Source organism: Zalophus californianus, chromosome 1 (genome assembly GCF_009762305.2).
Source record: "Zalophus californianus isolate mZalCal1 chromosome 1, mZalCal1.pri.v2, whole genome shotgun sequence".
Classification (NCBI taxonomy): Eukaryota; Metazoa; Chordata; class Mammalia; order Carnivora; family Otariidae; genus Zalophus; species Zalophus californianus.
In genome coordinates, this window is record NC_045595.1 from 162,201,413 (window position 1) to 162,225,333 (window position 23,921).

The window sequence follows — 23,921 nt, forward strand, 5'->3', positions numbered from 1 at the left end:
ATTTTTCCATGGTTAGGACACTATTTTTCTACATCAGTCAGTAGGCAGTAATGATTACTTCAAAGCTCCAAAGCCAGATCGTACACCTGCATGTTCCAGCGGGGTTGCTGCATTTATTCCCAAGATGTATGTTAATGTATACTTTGTATTACTGAGATTGAGTAAGTAAAAGTTACAATGTTGTCTACCAGCTATGCACATTAATATTAAAATAATTTGGATTTTTTTCATCTTGCCTGTCTTCTCTGTGGTTGCACTGTTTGCTTAAATGAACAAGTGAAACATTGCTTTTTATCTTAAGGATTTGTAACAATTTTTGAAGTATAGAATTCTATAATGAAATGAAACAATTTTCTTTTTCTTTTTCAGGTTCAGCTCAGCTAATATTTAACATAACCAAATCTGTAGAATACACTGCTTGCAATGAAAGTGTTACCATCCCATGCTTTGTTAATAATGTGGAGGCAACAAACATTAATGAAATGTATGTAAAGTGGAAATTAAAAGGAAAAGACATTTTCACCTTTAATGGAGCTCTACAAAAGACCACTCATGGAGATAAGTTTAAGAGTACAAAAATCGTACCACAAAAATTACTAACTGGCATTGCCTCTTTGGAGATGGATAAGGAAGAAGCTGTTGTAGGAAACTACACTTGTGAAGTAACTGAATTAAGCAGAGAAGGCGAAACCGTCATAGAACTAAAATACCGAATTGGTAAGATTTCTATAAAAGCTTCCCATTTATTTGTCGTGTAGCATCCTGACCCTGTTAGAAATGGGGCAGAATGGGCCTAGGTACTCCTATTAATAATAAATGTTGATGTAATGTTTAACAGCTTTAAGATCATGAGTTTTATATTATTTGTTCTTCTACTTTTCCGAGTAAAACCCCTTTGTTGTTGGCTAATTTGTATATTGTGTGGTTCTCAAACTTTTGGTCCAAGGACTGTTCTGTTTGGATGAGCAGTCCTGAGGTCATCTACTCTGTATTTCTGTTTGCTGCCATCAAAAGTACTTTCTTTCATGTGATTAATTTTCCAGTCTCTTTCCAATTATTTGGCCTTTTTTTTAAAAAAGATTTTATTTATTTGAGAGAGAGAGAGAGAATGAGAGATAGAGAGCACGAGAGGGAAGAGGGTCAGAGGGAGGAGCAGACTCCCTGCCAAGCAGGGAGCCCGATGTGGGACTCGATCCTGGGACTCCAGGATCATGACCTGAGCCGAAGGCAGTCGCTTAAGCAACTGAGCCACCCAGGCGCCCTGGCCTTTTTTTTTTTTTTTTTTTAACCTTACACTTTGATCAAGGGTTGACAAGGCCTGGCCATGTCCCCTATGCAGAGAATTGATTAGAAGGAGAATCAGGAGATTAAAAAATCAGGTTATCATGGATGAGTCCTTGAGGTTTCCTGTGTTTAGCTTTGCTTTGGTATTTTTTTTACTGGCCAAGATTTAGAAGAACTAGAGATCCAATAAAGTGTATCTGAATTCAGCCTTGATTATAGCACCATGATTCTGCTTTTTCTTCACAAACTTGGCTTGGTGAGTTGTATAAAGCAGTAGTTAGCTGAAGTAAACAGCCTGGTTTCTTTTCTATTCTTTCTCAGCCAGCTGATTTCTTCAACTACATACAAGTGCGTTATGACTCTCTGTTTTGAAATATGTTTACAATCACTAGACATACAATCGCTGATTTTAGGATTAGACCATGCTTTTGAGAACCTCTGCTTTAGATGGGATTAGAACAATTCAATTGTATCAACTCTTTACCTTCTATTCTTCTAGTGTTCGTGGTTATAAAATGTCTGTTACCAGATTGAGAGTGGGCTGTTTAGTTTGATGGAGCATTTTGACATGGTTTAGGATTAGGAAATCAGGAGATCTGAATTCTGTCCCCTATTCTGCAACTTAATCATTTGCCTGTATGATCTTGAGAAGTTTCTTCTCTTGAGTCCAAGTTACCTTATCTCTGGGATGGGGATGAAAATAGATCCCTGCTTTTATGTGTCCTACAGTATAATGAGCATCAACTGAGATCTCTTGTGTGTAAGTTCTGTGTCAGCCAGAGTGCTTTGCAAATGTTGGTTGTGTTCCTGGGATCTTTATTTTATGAAGTAAGATAACAAGTTGTTGAAGCTGGCCTGGGATATTGTGAGAGGGATTTCTGTACAGTGAGGAATGGGCAGGAGGTAGCTTAGAGCAGATTGGCAGAATTTGGAAGGTGTTTCTGCTAGAAAATCTCTTACATTGTAACTTTATAAATTGATATTTATTTGGACTAAGGAGCTTTTTAAGAAAATGTATGCCTTTCAGCAGGGTCTAATCATTCAGATACAGCGACTGGAATTAGATAATCTCCTACCTAGCTGAAATTTTTCTGAAGGAATGTATACTTTTGTGGGAATGGAAAAATAAGACCAGGGGAAGCAGTAATTTTGGAGTGTAGTGTCAGTCACTGAGAGGCAAACTGTTAAACTCTAGATATGAAATTTGAAAGGCTTGACAATGGAATGAAGGTGGATGGGGAAGAGATACCAATATCTGAGATGAAGACAAAGTTTATAATTTTATAAAAGTGTAATTATTTTATCTTTGTTTTCAAAGTAGTACCCTGTAAAAAAATTAGTTGTACTTACCTTTCGGGCCATTAAAATGAGAAGGTATTGTTTTGTTGCAGAGAATGTAGAAAACTCTACCAGAGGTCTCAGACATTTGACTTTGCACCCAGTTTTATTTTTTGAAATAATTAAAGGTTCATAGGAAATTGCAAAGATAGAACAGAAAGGTACTATCTACTCTTTGCCCAGTTTCCCCCAGTGATTACTTTTTATGTCACTGTAGTAAAATATCAAAACCAGCAAGTTCACAATGGAACAATGTATGTATATTTCTTGGTCATTTTATCACATGTATATATTTAAGTAACCACTACCACAATCAAGATACAGAACTACTACTCCATTGATACAAAGATCTCCCTCATGCAGCCTCTTTATAGTCACCTCCCCCACCCAACTACCCCCAGCTTGGCAAGCATTAATATGGTTTCTGTGGCTGTGATTTTGTCATTTCAATAATGTTGTATAGGTGGAATCATACAGTATTTTGAGATTGGCTTTTTTCAGTCAGCACAGTGCCCTTGAGAACTATACAAGTTGTTGCTTGTATCAATAGTTCATTCTCTCTCTGCGTGTCTCTGTTTGTCTCGCTCTCTTGGCTAAGTAGTAGTATTCCATGGTATGGATATATCATAGCTTGTTTAACCATTCACCTATTGTAGGACATTTTGGTTGTTTCTAGCTTTTGGCTTTTACAAATGAAGCTGCTATGAACAATTGTGTACAGGTTTCTCTGTGGACATAGTCTTCTTCTTTTCTCTGGATAAATGGCCAGAAGTATGACTACTGGGTTATGCTGAGTTTTTAAAGAAACTGCCAAACTGTTTTCCAAAATTTTTTTTTTCATTTTACATTCTTAACAGGATATGAGCGATCCAGTTTCCCCACATCCTTGCCAGCATCTGGTGGTGTCTCTGTTTTATACTCATTTTTTGACTGAAGAAAGAAAGAAACCTCCTCTGCTCAGAAATGTTAATTTGGGGCAGGACTCTTACTGTGGAATGCAAAGTTACTGTAGTAGAGATACATACCCATCATGTGGACTTTGGGGATTTAGGCGGTAGAAACCATTTTTACTATGTTGTGCTTTTTTGCAAATGTAGGCATAAAGGAGGAATAGAAATTACTTAATAGAGAATTCTACTTAGTGGAATGTGGAGTAATAGTGACCATTTGTGTTCTTTTTTTGAGCACTAAGATGGAATATGTACACGCACTATATATGAATTAGAGTTTTATATGCCTCCGGTGTCTGTGTATAGTATCGTACCATGCAAGGAGCACAGGACTTGAATTTAGAAAGCTTTTTCTATACTTTACCACTTTCTAGTTTAAGAAGACTTGTTTCAGAAACTCAACCTCTGTGTGGTCCTCAGTTTTATCTGTAAAATGGGGATACCATTTCCATGACAGAATTGTTTGAGATGTATGTTAAGTTAATATCTCTCTTTCTTAAAAAGATTTATTGAGTACCTGCCATGTGCCAGGCACTGTGCTAGACACTACGGATTCAGCAATGACTAAGACATGATCCCTATTTTGAAGGAAATGATAGCAGTATAAATAAGAACAGTAAAATAACCTAACATTTATTTGAGCACATACAATATACTTCATGTATGTTGTATCCTGTGATCTTCTCAAGAACTCTAGGAGATAGACATGGGTCTTACCATTTAACATTTGAGGAAACAGGTTAGATTTAAACTACTTGTTCAAGATTTGAGTCACAGCCAGGATTTTAACCTAGATCTATCTTCAAAACCCAAGATTTTTACCACCATGCTACATGGTTTCTTTCAAAACACCTTGTAAATGACTAAATACTAAATGTAAATAATAGTTATAAAATTTGCCATTAATATCTGTATCGATATTATTAATAATACAAAAACGTGGAGGCTTAAAATTTTACATTTCTCCAAGTAAGTTATTAAGGTTTTGTTTTAAAAAAGTAAGTTCAGATTCAGTAGAGTTGCCATTTCCATCATTGTCAACATGATATACGTTATGCTCATGATGTTGGCATGAGGGCATTGCAAGATCCTTGCAGTAGTTCTCTAGTGCTGTGTAACAAATAACAAATGTACTGGCTTAAAAACAGTACCCATTTATTAGCTCACAGTTCTGTAGGCTACAGTTCTGGTCATGGTGTAACTAGGTTCTCCACAAGAAGTCTTACGAGGCTAAAATCAAGGTGTTGGCCAGGCTGTGTTCTCATATGGAGTTCAGGGTCCTGTTCCAAGCTTACATGATTGTGGTAGAATTCAATTCCTTGTGATTATGAGATGGAGGTCCCCGTTTCTTTGCTGGATGTCCACTAGGGGCTCCTCTCAGCTCCTGGAGGTTGCTTCATTCCTTGCCACATGGCCTCTTCCATATGTAAACTCAGCCGAGAAGATCCTTCCTCCTGTAGAATCCCTCTCACATATTGAATTCTTTTCCAGGAAGACCACAGGCCCTTTTAAGGGCTCATTTGATTAGACCAGCCCCCTCTCTCCCATAGGCAATTGCTCTTTTGTGAAGCCAACAGGTTGGGCACCTTAATCACACCATCAAAATCCCTTTTGACGTATGACACAACATAATCATGGGAATGAAGTCCATCGTATTCACTGTCCCATCCCTTCTTCAAGGGGGAAGGAATTACAAAAGGCTGATTGCAGGGAGCAGGGATTTGGGGAGCCACCTTAGATTTCTGGGTTATGTAAGTAATCAGGGACTGTAGCCTCGCCAAGTCAACAACTCAAAAAAGTCATCACAATCCTGAAACATCAAGTAAAAATTTGGCTTGAATTTTAGTGTTGTAAATTTTATCGTGATCTTCTTTTGTAGAAACTGGTGTTTGTAAAGGTTTACCATGTATATATTTGAAGGAAAGGCACACTTACACTGATTAAAGTGATCTTTTCACTTTTTCCAGTTATCCCATTTTGGATGGGATAGGTGATAAAGGAAAAGGTGACAGTGATAAAGGAAAGAAGTATTGGGTTTTTATAACACTTAGGCTGGGAAGAAGAATTTAAACACTCATTCATAGACCATACCCTCTTAATATCATTTCTTTGCTTTTCCACTAATGAGTTCATCTTCCTGAGAGCCACACTACCTGAACAGGAATTGGGAAAGAAAAATGGGCAGAGTTGTCAGCCATAGCTTGAATGGAATAGCATTGCCTTTGGATTATCTTTCTTATTCCTAAAGTGGAAAAATATCTGATATTGTTCTTAGTCCATTTTAAGCTTATTTTCTTAGTGCCATAGACATTCAAAATTTGAGAAGGACCTTAGAGAAGTATCTTGTCTCTTTTCTCCCATTGAGGAACAAAAGTTAAAGTCATCTGACAATAGTACCAAAACAAATCAATAGCTTAATGGACATATAAGTGGTTTTATATAAAACATGGGCTTTTTTCCCCCCAGCATCTCATTTGGTTCTTGAATGTCCAATGTGGTGATCCTCAGACTCTCCATCTTAACAAATTAGAGAGAAGTAACACATTCATGTCAGTGAGAAGAGATAAATTATGGCAGAGGTGTGCAGCAGTGATTTTGAACTGAGAGAATGACAGAACACCCCCTCCATACATGTGTGCATGCTCACACACACACACGCATTTACTATGGAGAAAATATTAGAATCTTGGGGTGAGTCTGAGAGGGGAGTGTATGTGAAGTGTGAATAAACCTTCTGATGAGTTTCAATTAAGAATCACTTAGACGATGGTATTTTTTGTTTTATAGTCCCACCTTCTGTATGTCACTGAAATGTCCCTTACACTTCTTTTTTCCACAGAGAGGCTTGGACTCCTCCACTAATCATTTAGTCTCTCACCGTCTAATTCATGAATTACTTCTGTCACGCCCTAGGAAGTTATCATTCAGCCTTCTTACCTGAACACTTGACATGAGGAAACTCTCTTACTTCCCAAAGGATCTTGGTCTATTAGTAGGCAGTTCTAACTTAAGTCAGGCTAGAATTTGCAGTCCCTGTAATTTCTCACAAGGAGAGCTATGGTATTTCCCTCCCAAGCTGCTGCTTCTCTAAGATTGAAATCCCCAGTTCTTCCAGCCATTGCTAATGGTTTCAGGATCCCCCTTCTAGTCACCTTCCTTTGGAACAATTCCCTGTTAGGTCTTTAAATGTGATGAGTGGAAATGTACTCAAGACTGTGTTTGTGGGTCACACCTTGTCTTCCTGCCACTACCCAATTGCTGCAGCAACTTTCTGATCGATCCTGCTTCTGTAATCCATTCTCCACCTGGCTGGCAAAGATTTTAAATGAATCATGGTCATTTTTCTCCCCTGTTTGAAGCTTTCCAATCACTTTCCAATCATTGCTCTTACAATAAAATCTAAACTCTCATAACAAGCTATTAAGACCCAACATGATCTTTCTCCAGCAAGACTCTTCCCATCTCCTCTTGTATCACTAAATTCTAGCCACCATTTAGTTGCTTGAACTTGCTGTTCCTTTGGTGTCTCTTCTTCCCTGTCTTCATGTGGCTCAGATCCAGTTCCTCACCCCGGAGACCCCTCCTTACTACCCATAAAAATCTGGTCTTCAATTCCTCCTCCTCCTCGAGCTCATGGCCCCACCTGCCATGTTCCCTGTTGGGCCTTAAGTATCTAGAATACCCTATCCATGGTGTGATTTCAATAAATATTGTGGTCAGACACACCTTGTATTAATAGGTTTCTATCAATATATCCTGAGATTGTTTTGTTGCATAGGGAGGGAGGTCAGTGAAAGAACATTTCATTGTCAGCTCATCTTAAACACATACTGATTATGTTGATCCAATAATGGCTGTATTTTGAATGTAGAGCCCATGAGATTTGCTGTGGGACTGGGTGTGGGGTGTGAGAGAAACCAAGGAGTCAAGGATGACTCTAAGGTTTTTGGTCTGAGTAATTGGAGAAGTCAGCACTACCAAAATGGGGAAACCTGAGAAGGGGAGGTTTGGTGAAGTAGGTGGAGGGGTATCAGAAGTCCATTTGGGACATGAAAACTTCAGATACTTAAGATTCTTGGTTCATTATGTATCTTGGATACCAGCCCTTTATCCATAGGGAAGGGGGTAGAGGGATGGGGTAACCGGGTGATGGGTATTAAGGAGTGCAGATGTGGTGATGAGCATTGGGTGTTACACACAATTAATGAATCGTTGAACACTACATCAAAAACTAATGATGTACTATATGCTAGCTAATTGAACATAATAAAAAAATAAAAATGAAAAAAGATCTTTGCACTGTGCCTCAGTTTCCTCAGTATTAAGGAGGGGTTGATAATTCCTTATACAATAATCGTGAGGGTTTGAGGAGTTAATATAGACAACTCAAAACAAAATAATAGAGAAAATGGATAGGGAAAATAAATTGATTAGGAATAGTCATTAGGTCATAGAGCTTTTATCAAATTGGGCATTAGATGTGAAAACCTAAGCATAATTTACAAAATTTTTTCCTGGTAGGATTTTAGGCCAAATTAAAATAGGTTTTCTTTGGTGTAAGAAGATAGTCAGTAATACAGTTGGAAATTAAGGTATTGATTCAGAGTATCTGAAAAATCTGTCTCTTGCTAGAGATCTGCAAAAAATGAAACACAGTCTTCCATTCACTCACCGAACTATTTCATGACTATTAGAACCTTCAACAGCAAACCTATGGGGTCTCTACTATGTATAGGGCGAAATGCTAGATTCTGTAAAGGTAGTATCTCTAAGAATTTATAGTGTTATATTCTGTATATTGCGAAAATTTGCCAGGTTTTAATGTAAGGTTAATACAAGAAATGTATCGTTATGGTATGAAAGCCCACAAGGTTCTTCACATGCCAATACAGAATGGCAGAGCCCGGGAGGATTTCAATGAATAGGGTTGATTTCAGAGGAACCACCAGTGCTTGCTTTGGGCAATGTTTAGGAATGTTCTTCAAACAGCAAATTCCCCATGTACAGGCAAACTTTGAAATGTCTTTGGTGCTTTTATTTGGCTTTATTGTTAAAAAAGAAATTTCACAGATAAAATCAGTGTCTTACGTGTTAAGATGAAATGAAACTTAATGTTCTAAAAGTTCTCAAATTATTTGAAGTCTTAATGTCACAGTTTCCTTCATGTAGACTGTGTGGCTCTGTTTTCACTGTCTAGGTAACATGTGACCCACTTAACAGAAACTTCCTTAATAACATTATAATCATTGTAGTGAAGGTTGACTATTTGGTACATAGCCAAGCTTTTGTTTTAAGCCGTTTTCTTTTTTCTTTTTTTTTTTTAAGATTTTATTTATTTACTTGAGAGAGAGAGGAGGGGGAAAGCACAGATGGGGGGAGGGGAGAGGGAGAGGGAGAAGCAGACTCCCCGCTGAGCAGGGAGGCTGATGTGGGACTCGATCCCAGGACCCTGAGATCACGACCTGAGCAGAAGGCAGACGCTTAACCACCTGAGCCACCCAGGAGCCCCCATTTTAAGCCCTTTTCACGTAGTAGCTTTGTTAATAGTCACAATAGTCCTTCGAGGCATAGGTACTATGTTGTACTGGTTTGACAGTTGAGATCACTAAAGAACAGAGAGGTGTTAAGACTTTGTCCAAACTTACAAAGCTTATAATGTAGAGTTAGGTTTCAAGCCAGGCTTCGTGGCTGCAGAGCCCTGTTCTCAGCTCCTGTGCCATATTGTCTCCTTCCATAAATCATAGGTTAGGGAAAATGTGGAAAAAAAACACTTAAACTGGCTTCTTGTTTCATAAAATTTGCTGTATAAGTGAACTGTTTGTGTAATTTGTAATTATTTTAAGGCCACAGCTTTAATAAGTTATTTTTATTTTCCATCTTCACAATAAAAATATATTGTTGACCATTCATAGCAGGACTTAATGTGATTAGAGTAAATATTAATTGTGATTTTTGTTTTCTTCCCAGTTTCATGGTTTTCTCCAAATGAAAATATCCTCATTGTTATTTTCCCAATTTTGGCTGTACTTCTGTCTTGGGGACAGTTTGGTATTGTGAGTAAGTATTTATTTCTATTTTTTATTTATGTTTTAATGATGAAAACGTTATTTCTGGGAAGTAATATTAGTGAAATATTTTGTCTGAGTTGTATTAAGAAGTGTGATAATGTGATAAATAATAATATACAGTCTCAGTATTCTTGAAGTGTGTATTTTCCCCCACAGTTTGCTGCAGTTCACGTTTAATTCCTAAGGTTTTTTTTTTTAAAACTTCCTAAGAATGAATAGTGGGAATCCTAATAATAACAATACCTTAAACTCATACAGAGTATAGTGTTTTCAGAGCCTTTACACACATTATTTTGGCAAACAGATGGTCACACCCCTACATTAGTGTTAGGGTAGGATATTGTACTTTTGAGCATTAAGACTGCCCTGTCTTTATTTTCCTAGTTTGCACTTGTCTGTGTACATGTGGTCATCCTAGGAAAAGCCACATTTGAACCATATTTTATCATCCTTACTATGATTCTGCAGCCTCTAAGGGAGTAGCCACGGATGAGTTGTGGGTTTTGATCATGTTTTGCTGTAATAGTCACGTGACCAAACTTCTCAGGGTAAATCTTGATGCTATTTCAGATTTAGCATCAACAATGTGGAATTGTCACTACTAGGTAAAAAGGTAATATATATTCTGGTTGATACTTACACTCAACCTTATTTCCCTACCAGTTTGGTAAAAGAAATTTACTAAATTGGTGAGCTTCTGAGGTGACAGTCTAAAACATTTAAACTTCTAACATGTAAAATTTATTCCTCATCTCCCTATCGTGCAATGAAATGGTCAGTCATTCAAGGCCAGTTAGCATTTATACAAGGTAAGGTGTGAATAATGCTGATCTCATTGATTTCACTCTGCAACCTTTAAAAAAGTGAAAGCTAGTAAAATGTTGTAGTGGATTGGCCTATTGTATATTTCATGAATTTTACTTTTACCCAGAAATCTGAAGTGATGAAAATGGAAGAGAGATGACTGATTATATATTCTGTGGTCTCTTCTCCATGTACGGCACTCTGGAAAATGCTTTGTGATTTCAAAGCTGTTCTCAACTTTTGTCTAAAAGCAAAGAAAGGGAAGAAAGGGCTGACAGTGACAACTGTCAAGATATTTCACAACTTTTATTTTCAAAAAAGTGTCTAGACTTCTTGTGGAAATTTTCTTAGAATTTTGGTAAGCCTTTTATATCACAAAAAAGACTGATAGAGCATCAAGACCTATTCAGTCTATCCTGATGTTAGGGAAAGCCTTTATCTTTATTGGCAGACTCAGGCCTTAAGCCTGTGTCATATGACTGAGGGAGAGAATAGCCTTTTTTTAAGATAATGAAATTATTTCACAGTAGTGTGATTTGTTGCCTTTGGATTGGTTGAAGTTTGCTGATCGTGGCATTATCGTTAGTGACATTATTTTTATTGAATGAACGAGGAGTCAGTCTGTTCTCTGTCAGCCATATTTTCACAAAATAAGCTTTACAAGCTTTCTCACTTAAAAAATAGTAAATTAGAGAGCAAAAACAAAAATCTGAAGCCTCCCAACCTAGAAATAAATTATTGGTGTATTCTAGTGGGTTTCCTCCTTCCCTTTCAGTTTTTTTCTGTGCATTTTTGTTACGTTTCTTAAAAAAAGAAAACCATAAATGGCCTCATGTAACTGATATATTTATACCCTGATTTCCCCCCTTGTTTTCAAAATCTTTTTATAGCTGTCTGTGCTCTCATTTACTTAACTCTCATCTTGATGGATATTAAGGATGTTTCCAATTTTTTTTGATACTGTGGAAATGATTCTGCTAAAGATATGTAAGACTGGAAATGGCAGAGCTATTTTAAGGCTCTTGATACATACTGCCAAAGTGTTTTCTTGAAACTTTGTATCAATTACTACAGATGAAGATATCTGTTTTTTACCTCATAATCCTGACATAATTCTAAAATCTTTGCTAATAATTTGATGGGTGAAAAAAAATCTTGTTTTAATTTTCAGTTTGTATTAGGTTGAATGCTCTTTTTTATATTTATTCCACTGATCATATTTTAAAAAACATGCTTATGAAACAAAAAATATTTTGGTGGCAATTTTTTTTTAGGCTCTCCTTAGAACAAGTAAATGTTGGGGGGAATGTGGATGAGGGCCTATATGCTTGATTCACTCAGTCTGGACTCCCATTGAAAGGTGTTTATGATAAGAGTACCTACAAATTTGTGGAACCCTTGCTCTGTACAGTAGATGCTGAAAAGCACTGACCTCTGCAGTCACATTTCCAGCCCGCAGGAACTCGGTGGGGTTAGGTGTCATCGTTCTCGTTCCTATTTTGTAGATAAAAACGTGAGGCTCAGGTAGGTTAAGCAGTTTGCCCACAGTCCCCCAGTTCTTCTCTGGCGGTACTGGGATTTGAACCAGTGCTGTTTACCACTACAGTGTACTACCTCCCTGTCTTGGACTTATTTTGAGAACTTTTTTTTTTTTTCAGGGAGAGTTAACCTGTATCTGGTTACACATACTCAGTAGATGAAACTTACTGACAGAGCAGAATGTAGACCTACTTTAATTTATTCAACAAGTATGTATTGACAGGGTGCCTACTGATTGTTAGGCATGGGCGTAGAGGCCTGAGATGTGGAAATGAAATGCATGTTGCTCCTGGCTTTGTAGCATGCACTTTTCAGTTGAGGAAACATGTAAGTGTGCATGTTCTGTGCCTTCTGTCCCATTTTTGGGCGAGTCATGGATCTGAGTCTACCTTTTTTTGGGTACCCTTTCTTGTGGGTGGCTCAGTCGGTTAAGCGGCTGCCTTCGGCTCAGGTCATAATCCCAGGGTCCTGGGATCGAGCCCCGCATCGGGCTCCCTGCTCGGCGGGGAGCCTGCTTCTCCCTCTCCCTTTGCCTGCCTCTCTGCCTACTTGTTCTCTCTCTCTCTGCCAAATAAATAAATAAAACCTTTAAAAAAAAAAAAAGGCCTCCTGTTTATGGCCTGGGGGTTCACCAAACAGGAGAGCCCCACTGTTTTCCACTTGCCATTTGGTTATGTATTTTTTAGAGTGTGGTTATCATATAGTCCCTGAGTTATTAATAGTAACTCAGACCCATGACTTTCACTTTCTGGATTTCTAGTTGTCCTTAACTGTTTCAGGTTACCGTTTATGGTCTGTATTTGATCACAGGAGGTTTTCCACAGTGGCTTTTCTAGTTCTGTATGTCAGTCTTTTGGTAGTCCAAGATTCAACTTGGACTTTCCATAGGCTAAACGTGTAGTAAAGAACAGGTTGTGCCTTCATTTTTAGGGGAAAGAGTTACTTTCTACCAGAAATGTATCTTGAACTGTATCTCAGGATGCCACTGATCCTACTGAGGAAGAAGCCTGAGAAGACTTTTAAACTCCTGAAGCCAAGCCAGGACTTGGTGAGCCCTAGACCATGTTTTGAAGACAAAGGTTTCTTACAGGGAAATGTTCCTAAACATCTTTGCCTTTATCTTTAACTTACAAACTTTTAAGCAGAATCTTAATGCTTAGCAAACAGCTCAAAGATAACTAGAATCAAACACTGAGTCTTAACCAAAGTCACAGATCTCCAGAAGTATTACATTTTGGGCACTTGCTTTTTGTTCTGAAAATTATACCAACTCACAGTTTCCCATGCCAATGATACTTAAGTTACTGGCTGATTTCCAGATTCTTCCTTTGTCTTTGGTGTAGTATACCAGGTAATTTCTGTCATTAAGATGTTTGATAAATGATTTCAAGTGTTGCTCACCAAGATCTCTAGTTCCTATAGGGTTAAGGTTCAGTTCCATACCAGGGACTACAACATTCTGAAATTCTTTGAGTCAGGCATATCTATTTTACTTTTCCTTCCTTTGAACTTGTCTTTACACAAAGCTGTGAGACCATAAACATGACCAAATGAGCTGAAACTCTGCAAAGCAATCTAAAATAAATGCAAAAAAATTACTGTTGCTCCATGACCTTTAAAATTTTTGTCAAAACATTAAAAACCCTCTTACTGTCAGTAATAACACTATTAGGAAATGGGGAAAAGTAAAACTATTTAGTACATGGTAAATTGAAACATTAGAAACACTGAGAATTGAAGTGTTCCATCAAGAGTAGTTTGAACGGTGCTTGCCTCCTTCTTGTTATATAACTTTGAATACAGAGCAAGCATCTTTTTTTATGCCTCAGTGAATTGTCATACTCCTTTTAAGGTTTGGATCAGCTTCCAACATTTTATCCTTTGCATTTATAGTGTTATACAATATCTCCAAGAATTTCTTTTATGTGGAGTTTTTTGCCAGAGTCACCACTTCTGGGACATCTGCATTCCTTTTGTCACAACCTACTCACTGTCCTGATTTATGCGAATAAGTTCACTTTTACTGAGTTTCTCTGACTGTATATCTAGAGTTTCTTGAATGGCAGTAGTGTTGACATTCCCACAGTCAGTTATTTTGTGATGTCATTTACATTTTATTTGAATCTCACTTCCAACATTATTACTTTATATTTCTTTATTCTTTCATTTTTGCTGCCCTACTTCCTCCTTTGATAATCCATCGTAAAATATCACATTGATTTATTACTGGGAGACAAGGAAGTTACACAACACACATGCTCTGCTGTCTGTGCATGAACTGAGTAACAGGTGTTCAGTGAGTAGTCACCAACGGTCTTTGAAAGAAGTGACATGATTGGTCACTGACCCTGATACACACCTGATATTAACAGGGTGATTTGTGGAGTAAAGAGATAGCAGTGAAGTTTGCACTTCATCCAAGTACTTAGTTAATATGTTGTGGTATTGTGGTAGCTGAAATTTGTACTGTAATTTGGGGGCATTTGTGTTATTTAACTAAACCATGGTAACTGAAATTCACGAATATTGGAAGTGGACCAAGCAAGGACTGCTGTCATTTATTTCAAATTCATGCATTCTAGGCATCCTTCATGTCGTTTTCTAACTTTTCTAATCCTTTCTCAAGGTTATTCCACAAAGATTTTGGTTATTGCTCAGAGGCATTTGGTTTTATGTTCATGTGGAAATCATTGTTAGGAAATTCAAGGAAAAAAGTCCTCACAACAGCTTTGAAATCCTAGTAAGTCCTTGAATCCAATTTTTAGGACTACTGTATAAATACTGAAAGTAATTAGACCATGAGCACACATAAAAAGAATGTAATGGGACAGGGAATTTCTTTGTAGATTAGAAAAATCATTCTGAAGAAATGAGGACATATACTAACCTGCACTAGGAAAGTTCTACCCAGGAAGGTAAAAATACCATCACAATAAGTAATATTACAAAGAATCATTCTGTGACCTGGTTGATGGATTCTATTAATAGGACTTTGTTATTAAGTTTACTCTGAATTCTGTTCAGTAATCTTGAACTGCCAGTGCTTTCCCTTGGTCCTTGCCACATAATTATCACAGTTCTGTTATTAAGAATGTTTTTATGCCCTGGTGTTACTGTAGGAGGAACTGAACAAAACTAGAGTTCAGCGGTGTACGCTTGTAGAAATGCAGTTGTTATTCCTTCGACACTTTCCAAATGCAAGCGTCCCAACTTCCTGCATACATTCTGAAGTTATGGCACCATCCACAAGACCAGGGAACATTTGGAACCAAGAAAAGGAAGTTAGCATGTTGGACATCATCTTCTTTAATCTTCTGCATTCAGAGTACTTACTGCATAGCGCCTGGGCTTTTTTATTTCTGGGTCCTATAGACCAGGCATGTGTCAGTATTCATGTTTACAAAGTCGTTTCATCAAAGCCAGTTGGATAGTGTATGGAGTTTATTGTAAGAGTCTTTTACTTGCCTCTTGGCAAGTAATCGGTTTATAATTGGCATTAATGTTCCTTTTTCTCCAGCACCAGATTTACAAAGCCTTCAGTGTTTTTTTTTTAATGAGTATGTTAAATATTCATAAAACAGTAATTTAAATTTAGTTTAAATTTAATTTAAAATTTAAAATTAAATTTAAATTAAAAATTTTGAAATTGTGCTTTCACTTTAAAAGTGATCAGATGTGCTTTATCCTGATTCAAAGACAATGTTGATTAGCAACTTAACAGATACCAAAGAGATCCTACAGCTACTCTCCTAGAGTTGTCAGAAAATCGCACTTTATAATAATGAAATCAAACACATCTCCCTTTATGATTTATTCTTAATCTAGTATGCATTACCCTTCACTGGTTAGCCTTCTTATCTGACCACCAACTCACTAATCAGTCAGTAAGGGATCATCTAAATGTCATGTCTTTAAGCAGATATTGAATTCATAGATTTTTGGGTTTTGTTGGTTGGATAGACTGAGGTCTGTGTAGACCTATATGGGCATATTGAATCCCATCCTGGGAGTATCATGGAAACTAAGGTGGTAGATTTTATTTGATCTCCAGGTTGATCTAGTAATTTCACTAGAAATTTATCAACTACAACCTACATTTTGTCTTGTATGTCCTTTATATCAGTTACAAGGAGACAAAACCTAAACGGAGTATCTATAACATTAGCTGTTTCTTCAGGTGGCTAGAGGGACATGTCATGTTTTATTCACATGAATTTGAAGATTAAATACATGAAGGGGCTTTTTTAGGCTAAATTAGACCCCTACCTTTTATTTATTGAATTGGGAAAGAAGATCAGGGAGTAACATTCCATCCTTACTCCTGCTCCTTCCCAACACACACATACACACACACACACACACACATATGAATATAAGGGCCTTGAGGCAGGAGTATTTGGATTTGGCTATTTTGTTCAATGCCAGCATTTAGAGTAGTGATTATCACATAGTAGGTGCATAATCAATTATTGTTGCATAAACTTCTACCTGTACTTGATTTGTGTGATTTGGGCTAATAAAAGGGCCTGCTACATTGTAGGTGCATAGTAAATATTTCTAAAACAAATGAATTAATCAACCTAGCTCATTTCTGAGAAGTAGCTTGCTATATTTAATTATTTTATAGAAGGTGTAAAAGGGGAAAATTTTAGAATTTCTAATTTATTGTCAAAAATGTGATAGTTTCCCATCTATATGGTATTCCTTTGTGGCAGCATTAGGGTTATAAGTTTGTGTTAAAAATATACATACAACACCAAATGCTGATGAGGATGTAGAGCCACAGGAACTCTCATACATTGCTGGTGGGAATGCAAAATGGTACAGCTACTTTGGAAGACAGTTTGGCAATTTCTTACAAAACTAAATACATTCTTTCCATATGACCTGGCATTGTGCTCCTTGGTATTTATCCAAATGGAGTTGAAAACTTATGTCCATACAGAAACCTGCACACAGATATTTATAGCAGCTTTACTGTTCTACAGTAGGTGAATGGATAAATTGTGGTACATCCATGCAATGGACTATTATTCAGCAATAAAAATAAATGAACTGTCAAGCCATGAAAAGGCATGGAGGAGACTTAAATACATATTAAAAGAAGTCAATCTGAAAGGGCTACATACTGTATGATTCCAACTATATGACATTCTGGAGAAGGCAGACCTGTGGGGACAAAAAAATATCAGTGATTGTCAGAGGTAAGGGTGGAGGAGAGATGAACAGGCAGAGCACAGAGGATTTTTAGGGCAGTGAAAATACACTCTATGGTATCATAATGATGGATGAGCGTCATACATTTATCCAAAGCATACAACATGAAGGGTGAACCCTAAGGTAAACTAGGGATTTTGGATGATTATGATGTGTCAGTGTAGGCTCATCCTTGGTAGAAAATGTACTGTTTTGGTGAGTGATGGTAATAATGGGGAAAGCTATGTATGTGTGGGGATAGGGGATATAACGGAATTCTCTGTACCTCTCTCAGTTTTGTCATAAAACTAAAACTACACTAAAAAAATGAAGTCTTAAAAAAGTATAAATAGTGTTATTGCTCATACTTTATTTGCATATTGATTTCAGTACTTTTGACTGAAGATAATTTTTCTTTCTTTTTTTTGCTGAGGAAAATCCTTTAAAGCATGCTGATTTTTATTTATTTTTATTATTTGTTTATTTAAAAATTCTTTTTAGAGTGAGTGCGCATGAGCAGGGGGTGGAGGCAGAAGGAGAGGGAGAGAATCTTAAGCAGACTCCACACTGAGCATGGAGCCCAACGCCAGGCTTGATCTCACTACCCTGAGATCATGACCTGATCCGAAATCAGGAGTCGACGCTTAACCAACTGAGGCATCCAGGCACCCCAAAGCGTATGTAGATTGTCTTGCCAAACAGCAGGGGAGTTTGATAAGAGCCTGCAGTTAAGGTGTTACATTATCTTTATCTTAATGCTAAGTGTTTAGGAAATTACTTGAATTTATTTTGTTACATTTAAAGTTTTGATAGGTTTGATAAATAAGAGTAAGTCTACTTAATAAAGGACTAGAAAGAATCACCAATAACAGATCCTTGAGATTATTGAGTTCTCTGGCGTCTATATCAGATTCCTGACCCTTTAGCTATACTGAAAAAATTGGCAGCTGTGTTAGCAACAAGATATTTTCTCCACACTTAGTGTGGGACCTACATCGTAAGCAAGAAAATGAATCAGAAGAAACTTCTTAAAGGTTCACTAAAGAAAACTTGGAGATACTCTTTCATTGCCTATGGTTGCATAAGTTAGACCCCACTAATATATTTGGTAGAAATAGCTGCTTAATTTAAGGAAGAGGAAGGTAGCCTTGAGAAGAAGTAGCAGTTGAACCAATTAACAGGAACAACAGTTACCTCCAACATGGAGTGTATTTATATGCCAAGGTTTGAAAAGGCCATTCTGTGGTAAAACACTCTCAATAGTAGCATTTGCTGATGGTTTATTTTTGTGACTGTCGTTGGCATTATTTTTCTCCTAGAGCTCTTCTAAGTCTGAAAAGGTGGAATTTTATATGAAGTTCACACTCTGATTTTTGTTAAGAATGATATGTCTGCCTTTTTGCATGAACATCTGTACTTTAAGGTGAATTCTTGCCACTTGATCTTAGTAGCTCTTCTGTGTGTTTTAAACCTGGAAGAGTCTCATAAATGTTTGATTGTGAAGTACATTTGAAACACAGTTTCTATTTTATAAGCCCTTTGCAGAACTTTCAAATTCTATTTAGATAACGGTATGCATAGGTCTAAATGGAAAACCTGACATATGTCTAGACAAAGTTGTTTTTTTTTTAACCGTATTTGTGCCTTTTGTGACCTATACTTGGAATTTCATCCTAGACAGTGTTTGAACTTGGAGAATAGGAAAGATGTGAAAATCTGTCCCTTATAATAAGTCAGGAACATGACTGAGTCATAGTCATATAAGTTTCAAGGCTGGATGGATCAAATGAAAGCTTGGGGAACTTGCCAGATTGATTCTCACTCTTTTCTGATGAATGTGGATTCGGTTATTCAGCTTCAGGATGGATTATTACTTAGCCCTCCATCTCCCCCTAAAGAGAATAAAGTTGAGGTTACAATCTAAAGGATGATTGCAACCTAAAATAGGTAGAGTTGTAAAAAAAATCTTCAGGTGCCTGCATCATACCTTAAGATCTTAACTATAGATTATAATGGAACCCTAGGTTTTAATAACTTATATGTAGATTTTGTTATGGTCATTTAGGGGTTTATTTATTCTTTTTAGTGTATTTGACCTGTTTGTCATTTTAACGGAGGCAAGTTAAATGCTAAACACATTTAAAAATCTTTCCCTGAGGACACTGATTGATTAATGGTGTGGAAAATATCGTGTGTATGAAACAGCAGAATTTCAGTCAGTATCAGTCTGCTTTTAGGTTACTTTTATCAACTTTCTTGGTGAAAAATTAATTTTAATATTAACCAAAACAAAACCCAAAAGGTGAATATATAGGAAAAGAAATACAGTTAACCCTTGAACAATATGGGTTTGAACTCGGTGGGTCTGCTTATATGTGGATTTTTTTTATGGTTCAATACATACTATAAATGTGTTTTCCCTTCTTTATGATTTTCTTAACATTTTCCTCTCTCTGGCTTACTTTATTATGAGAATACAGTATATAATACATAAAACATACAAAATATGTGTTACTTGACTTTATGTTATTGGTAAGGCTTATGGTCAGTAGTAGCTATTAGTAGGGAAGTTTTGGGGGAGTCAAGTTATACTCAGATTTGGCTGCACAGGGTGAGAGAGGTCAGTGCTCCTAACCCCTGTGTTGTTTAAGGGGCAACTATAATATTTTTAAGTTTATCTATTATATTCTTTCAGGGAAGGTATTAGATACTTGACAGTAGAGCTGGCATCAAAACTAGTAACATGTATGATGAGTGCTATTGAGTATTTATGGTTTATTTTCAAGAAATTATTTTAATTGAACAATTTAAGCATTTTTTACCATCAGGATATCAAGAGGGTATGATTTGTCCAGTGTTTACTCTGCTTTTTCAAAACAAAATTATCTCAAATTTCATATGCTTTCCTAATTTTATATAAGATGGAATAAAGTTCTCTTTTTCTCAATATTACTAAAATAGCCAGTTATTTCTCATCAGTGTTATGTATATCAGTTGTAAACCTCAGGCGGTTTTCCTCCTCAGGGAACATTTAACAATGTCTGGAGACATTTTTGATTGGCACCGCTGGGGGGGCTGTTAACAGCATATAGTGAGTAGAAGCCAGGGATACTACTAAACAACATATAGTGCACAGAACAGCCCCCTGCCCCCGCACCCAAGGAGTTATCTGGTCCAAAATGTTAATAATACCTTAATTGAGAAAGCCTGATATATATAACTTCATTCCTTAAAGCGTGGGAGAATAAAGTGTCACCTTCAAATTCAGTATCCATATGTATACTACCATGACAACATTTAGACATTGACTTAATATCAAAAAGATTTGAGGTGGCTTGACATGATATGAAGGAGGTGTTCCTCAAAGATGATTCAATTACAGTAAGTTATCAGTTTGTCCTTGCACTTTATAAGTTACAGAAGTGGCTTTACTTCTTGTGATTGGGTTCATGTAATTCTTTGTTTTCTTTTTAAGCAATTAAATATAAATCCAGTCTTGTGAAGGAGAAAACCATTCTTTTATTTGTTGGTGGACTAGTGCTCACTATAGTTGTCATTGTTGGAGCCATTCTTTTTGTCCCAGGTAAGAAACACTGTTATATGAGGGAGATAGGATTGATGGAGATGAGGGGCTGGTGGGGTGGGGCGGGGCAGGTGTTAGTTTCCTAGGGCTGCTGTAACACATACCCGCAAAGTGGGTGTCCTAAAACAGTAGAAATTTTCTCACAGTTCTGGAGTACATAAATCTGAGATAAAGATGTCATGAGTCCCGTAATCCCCCCTGAGGCTCTAGGGGAGAATCCATTCTTTGTCTCTTGTAGCTTCTGGTATTTGCTGGCAGTCTGTAGCTCCTTGGCTTGTGGCACCATAATTCCAGTTTCTGCCTCCATGGTGTCTTTGTCAAATCTCCCTCTGCCTCTGTCTTACAAAGACACTTGTCATTGCATTTAGGGCCCACCTGGATACCTAGATAATCCAGGATAAACTCTTCCTTTCAGGATCCTTAACTTAATCATCCTTTGCTATATAACATAATACTCTTGCCACAGAAGTTAATATTCACGGATTCCAAGGATTTGGAGGTGGGCATATCTTTAGGGCCATCATTCAACCCACTGCAGAGGCAAACTTTATTTGCCAAGACATGGAAGTGGGAATGAATGTGGGAAGTCTGTCTGAAACCACTTGTGTTCGGAGGATGGGAATGGGGGTGGAAAGAAAGGGTATACGGCCCATGGAAAGACAGCAAAGGTAGCCTGGGACCCACAGTGTGGACTGGAGAGAGCCATTGTTGTTTTTGAGCTGAATACAGTATAGATATAATGTTTAGGAACATAAATTTGGCAGCTCTTTTTGCCTCTGGAGTTAGAACACAGGGAGGAAGGAGATGAATTCAGAAGATTACTTGCGAGAACAACTGTTTTGACTTTGGGACAGATTGAACATAGCCAGTGAAGGGAATGGCAAGAGGTGACTCAAGAGCTTCTCCCTGGAATTCTGTAAGGTAGTTGAAGAGGCAAAGCCAGTTTAAGGTTTTGACATGCTGAGACTTAGGTGGTGGCGTTTACATGTCATAAGTTTGGTCTTAATCTGAAAATAGTCATTTTATGTGAAGTTCTGGGAGAAATATATTTTTAAGCCTTTTTAGTTTGTAAGAGGAGTATTGAGACTGATACATTTAGTAAGTTTAAGTACTTTAACTTCCTATAGAGTAGGAAGTATGTAGGATAATATTTTAAATATTATTTTTATTAACAGGTGAATATTCAACAAAGAATTCTTGCGGACTTGGTTTAATTGTAATTCCTACTGTGATACTAATATTACTTCAGTACTGTATGTTTGTAATAGGTGAGTATTTGTTATAACATGATTTTGTCTGCCTTTTTCATTTCAAGAACAACATTTTTGGTTAACATATTTCTTGTATTTTTTTTTTTACAACTCAATAAAAGTTGGCTTATTAAAAGATTTTCCAAGCTATTCTTTGTGACATTTTCCCTGTATGGATTAAATTTAAGGTTAGCTTAGGTTTTCAAGGCATTCTGTTATTTTCTAAAAAGTAATTTTCATATATCTTTGATGCTAGGCAGTGGATTTTTCAAATTATGTTATTTTCATGTTTTTATTACAGTTTTTTCAAGTTATAAGTAGATATTAAACATATTTTTTCTTTTTTGCTAAGACTCTCTTAAAAAAGGTTCTACAAAATAGGGTTATCAATTAAAAATAGTGGAATTATATATCTTTTTTAGTTATTGGCAAATCTTAACATTGTAGTTTTAAAAGATGATACAGATATCCAACCTATAGTTGATATAATCTTCACTGCTTTTTTGGAGTCAGTCACTAACATATTTTTGTCATTATTATCATTATTACAGTCTGTTTTTTTCTATTTGTACATTTAAGTTTTGGTCTTAGAGCTTATCCCTGGCTTGATTAAAAGTTATTAATTTGTTATAAAATCACAGATCTAGACACTCAAGACAGAGGGTTGTGATGTTTACAAGGGCGTGTTTGCATAATGGTTGTCTCCACCATAGCAATTTTATGTGCATGTGGCAAAGTCATGCATAATAGCCATTCATACTGTAAAATGCACAAGTGTGGTAAAAGCAGCACTGTTCTAAGTTTTTGGGTAAAAAGCACCAGTCCAGCTGAGCTCACTGGGGGGAAAAAAAAAAAAAAGACTGCTGAATGTATGAATCTGGAACTAACTACTTGTGTGAAAAAGCGAAGTTTAGGTCATTGGGAAAGAAGCTACCATCTGACAAGGAAATCCAGAGTCAGTCTTTGGTCACTGGATGTTATTTTTGGTTGCACAGATTACAAGGAGGTGTGATTGCTTCTTAAGTGCTCTCAACCCACTCTTTCTTCCTCTAGGTGGTTGGATTTCTCCTTTCACCATTGCCATATTAATCCTTCAGGTACTGGGCTATGTGCTTTCTGTGGTTGGACTAAGCCTCTGTGTCTCAGGTAAGGGCCATGTTCTTCTCTAGTCCCAATTTGTCTTACTAGGAATTTCTCGTGGACAGCGCTCTTCTTTCTCTTCTTTATCCACTCACCTACTGAAGGACATCCTGGCCACTTTCAGTTTTTGATGAATAAGAATAAAGCTACTATAAACATCATGTGCATGTTTTTGTGTGGACCTACGTTTTCAGCTTCATTTAAGTAAATACCAAGGAGTGTGATTGATGGATTGTTAAGAATATATTTAGTTTTGTAACAAATTGCCAAACTGTCTTCCAAAGTGGCTGTGCCATTTTGCATTCCCACCAGCAGTGAATGAGAGTTCCTGTTGCTCCACATCTTTGCCAGCATTGGATGTTATAGAGCTTTGTGAGCTTTTCTTTTTTTAACTTTCATTTTTTTTCCCCCACTGAGAATAGTGTTTTCCGTATTGCCATGAGAATATTGGCTGTATATGGCCTGTGGGCTGATTATCCTAGCAGCCAAACTGCTACGCCTACATTTACGGGAGAATTTTTTTAAATAACCAGGCTCCAATTGGTTGGAACATTAGGCTTTATGCACTGTTTTACATTAATCTTGATGTGATAAGGTACATGTTATGCAAACATTTTCTTTTAATAATTTGGAGTCCTTTTCACTGGCTGAGTGAATAATGTTGAATATATAGAGATAATTTTTGTTTTTAGTAATTAGAAAAAGAATTACTGTCCTTAAAACTTGATGTATTACTGTTGGGTCTTTTAAAAAGTTCACTTATTTCATG

At 36.8% G+C, this 23,921-nt stretch overlaps 1 protein-coding gene across 7 annotated transcripts in view; it reads left to right on the forward strand.

The window, feature by feature from the left end:
- Positions 1 to 23,921, forward strand: part of CD47 (CD47 molecule) — a 48,969-nt gene that overhangs the window by 11,982 nt on the left and 13,066 nt on the right. For all 7 annotated transcript variants that reach the window (XR_003518649.2, XR_003518648.2, XR_003518647.2 and 4 more), the window contains exons 2-6: positions 370 to 717; positions 9,540 to 9,629; positions 20,655 to 20,762; positions 21,938 to 22,030; positions 23,066 to 23,158. Coding sequence is in view for 4 of the 7 variants with exons in the window: in XM_027587333.2 (XP_027443134.1) it covers positions 370 to 717; positions 9,540 to 9,629; positions 20,655 to 20,762; positions 21,938 to 22,030; positions 23,066 to 23,158 (732 nt within the window). In the remaining 3 variants the exon portion in view is untranslated. The remainder of the gene's footprint in view (positions 1 to 369; positions 718 to 9,539; positions 9,630 to 20,654; positions 20,763 to 21,937; positions 22,031 to 23,065; positions 23,159 to 23,921) is intronic.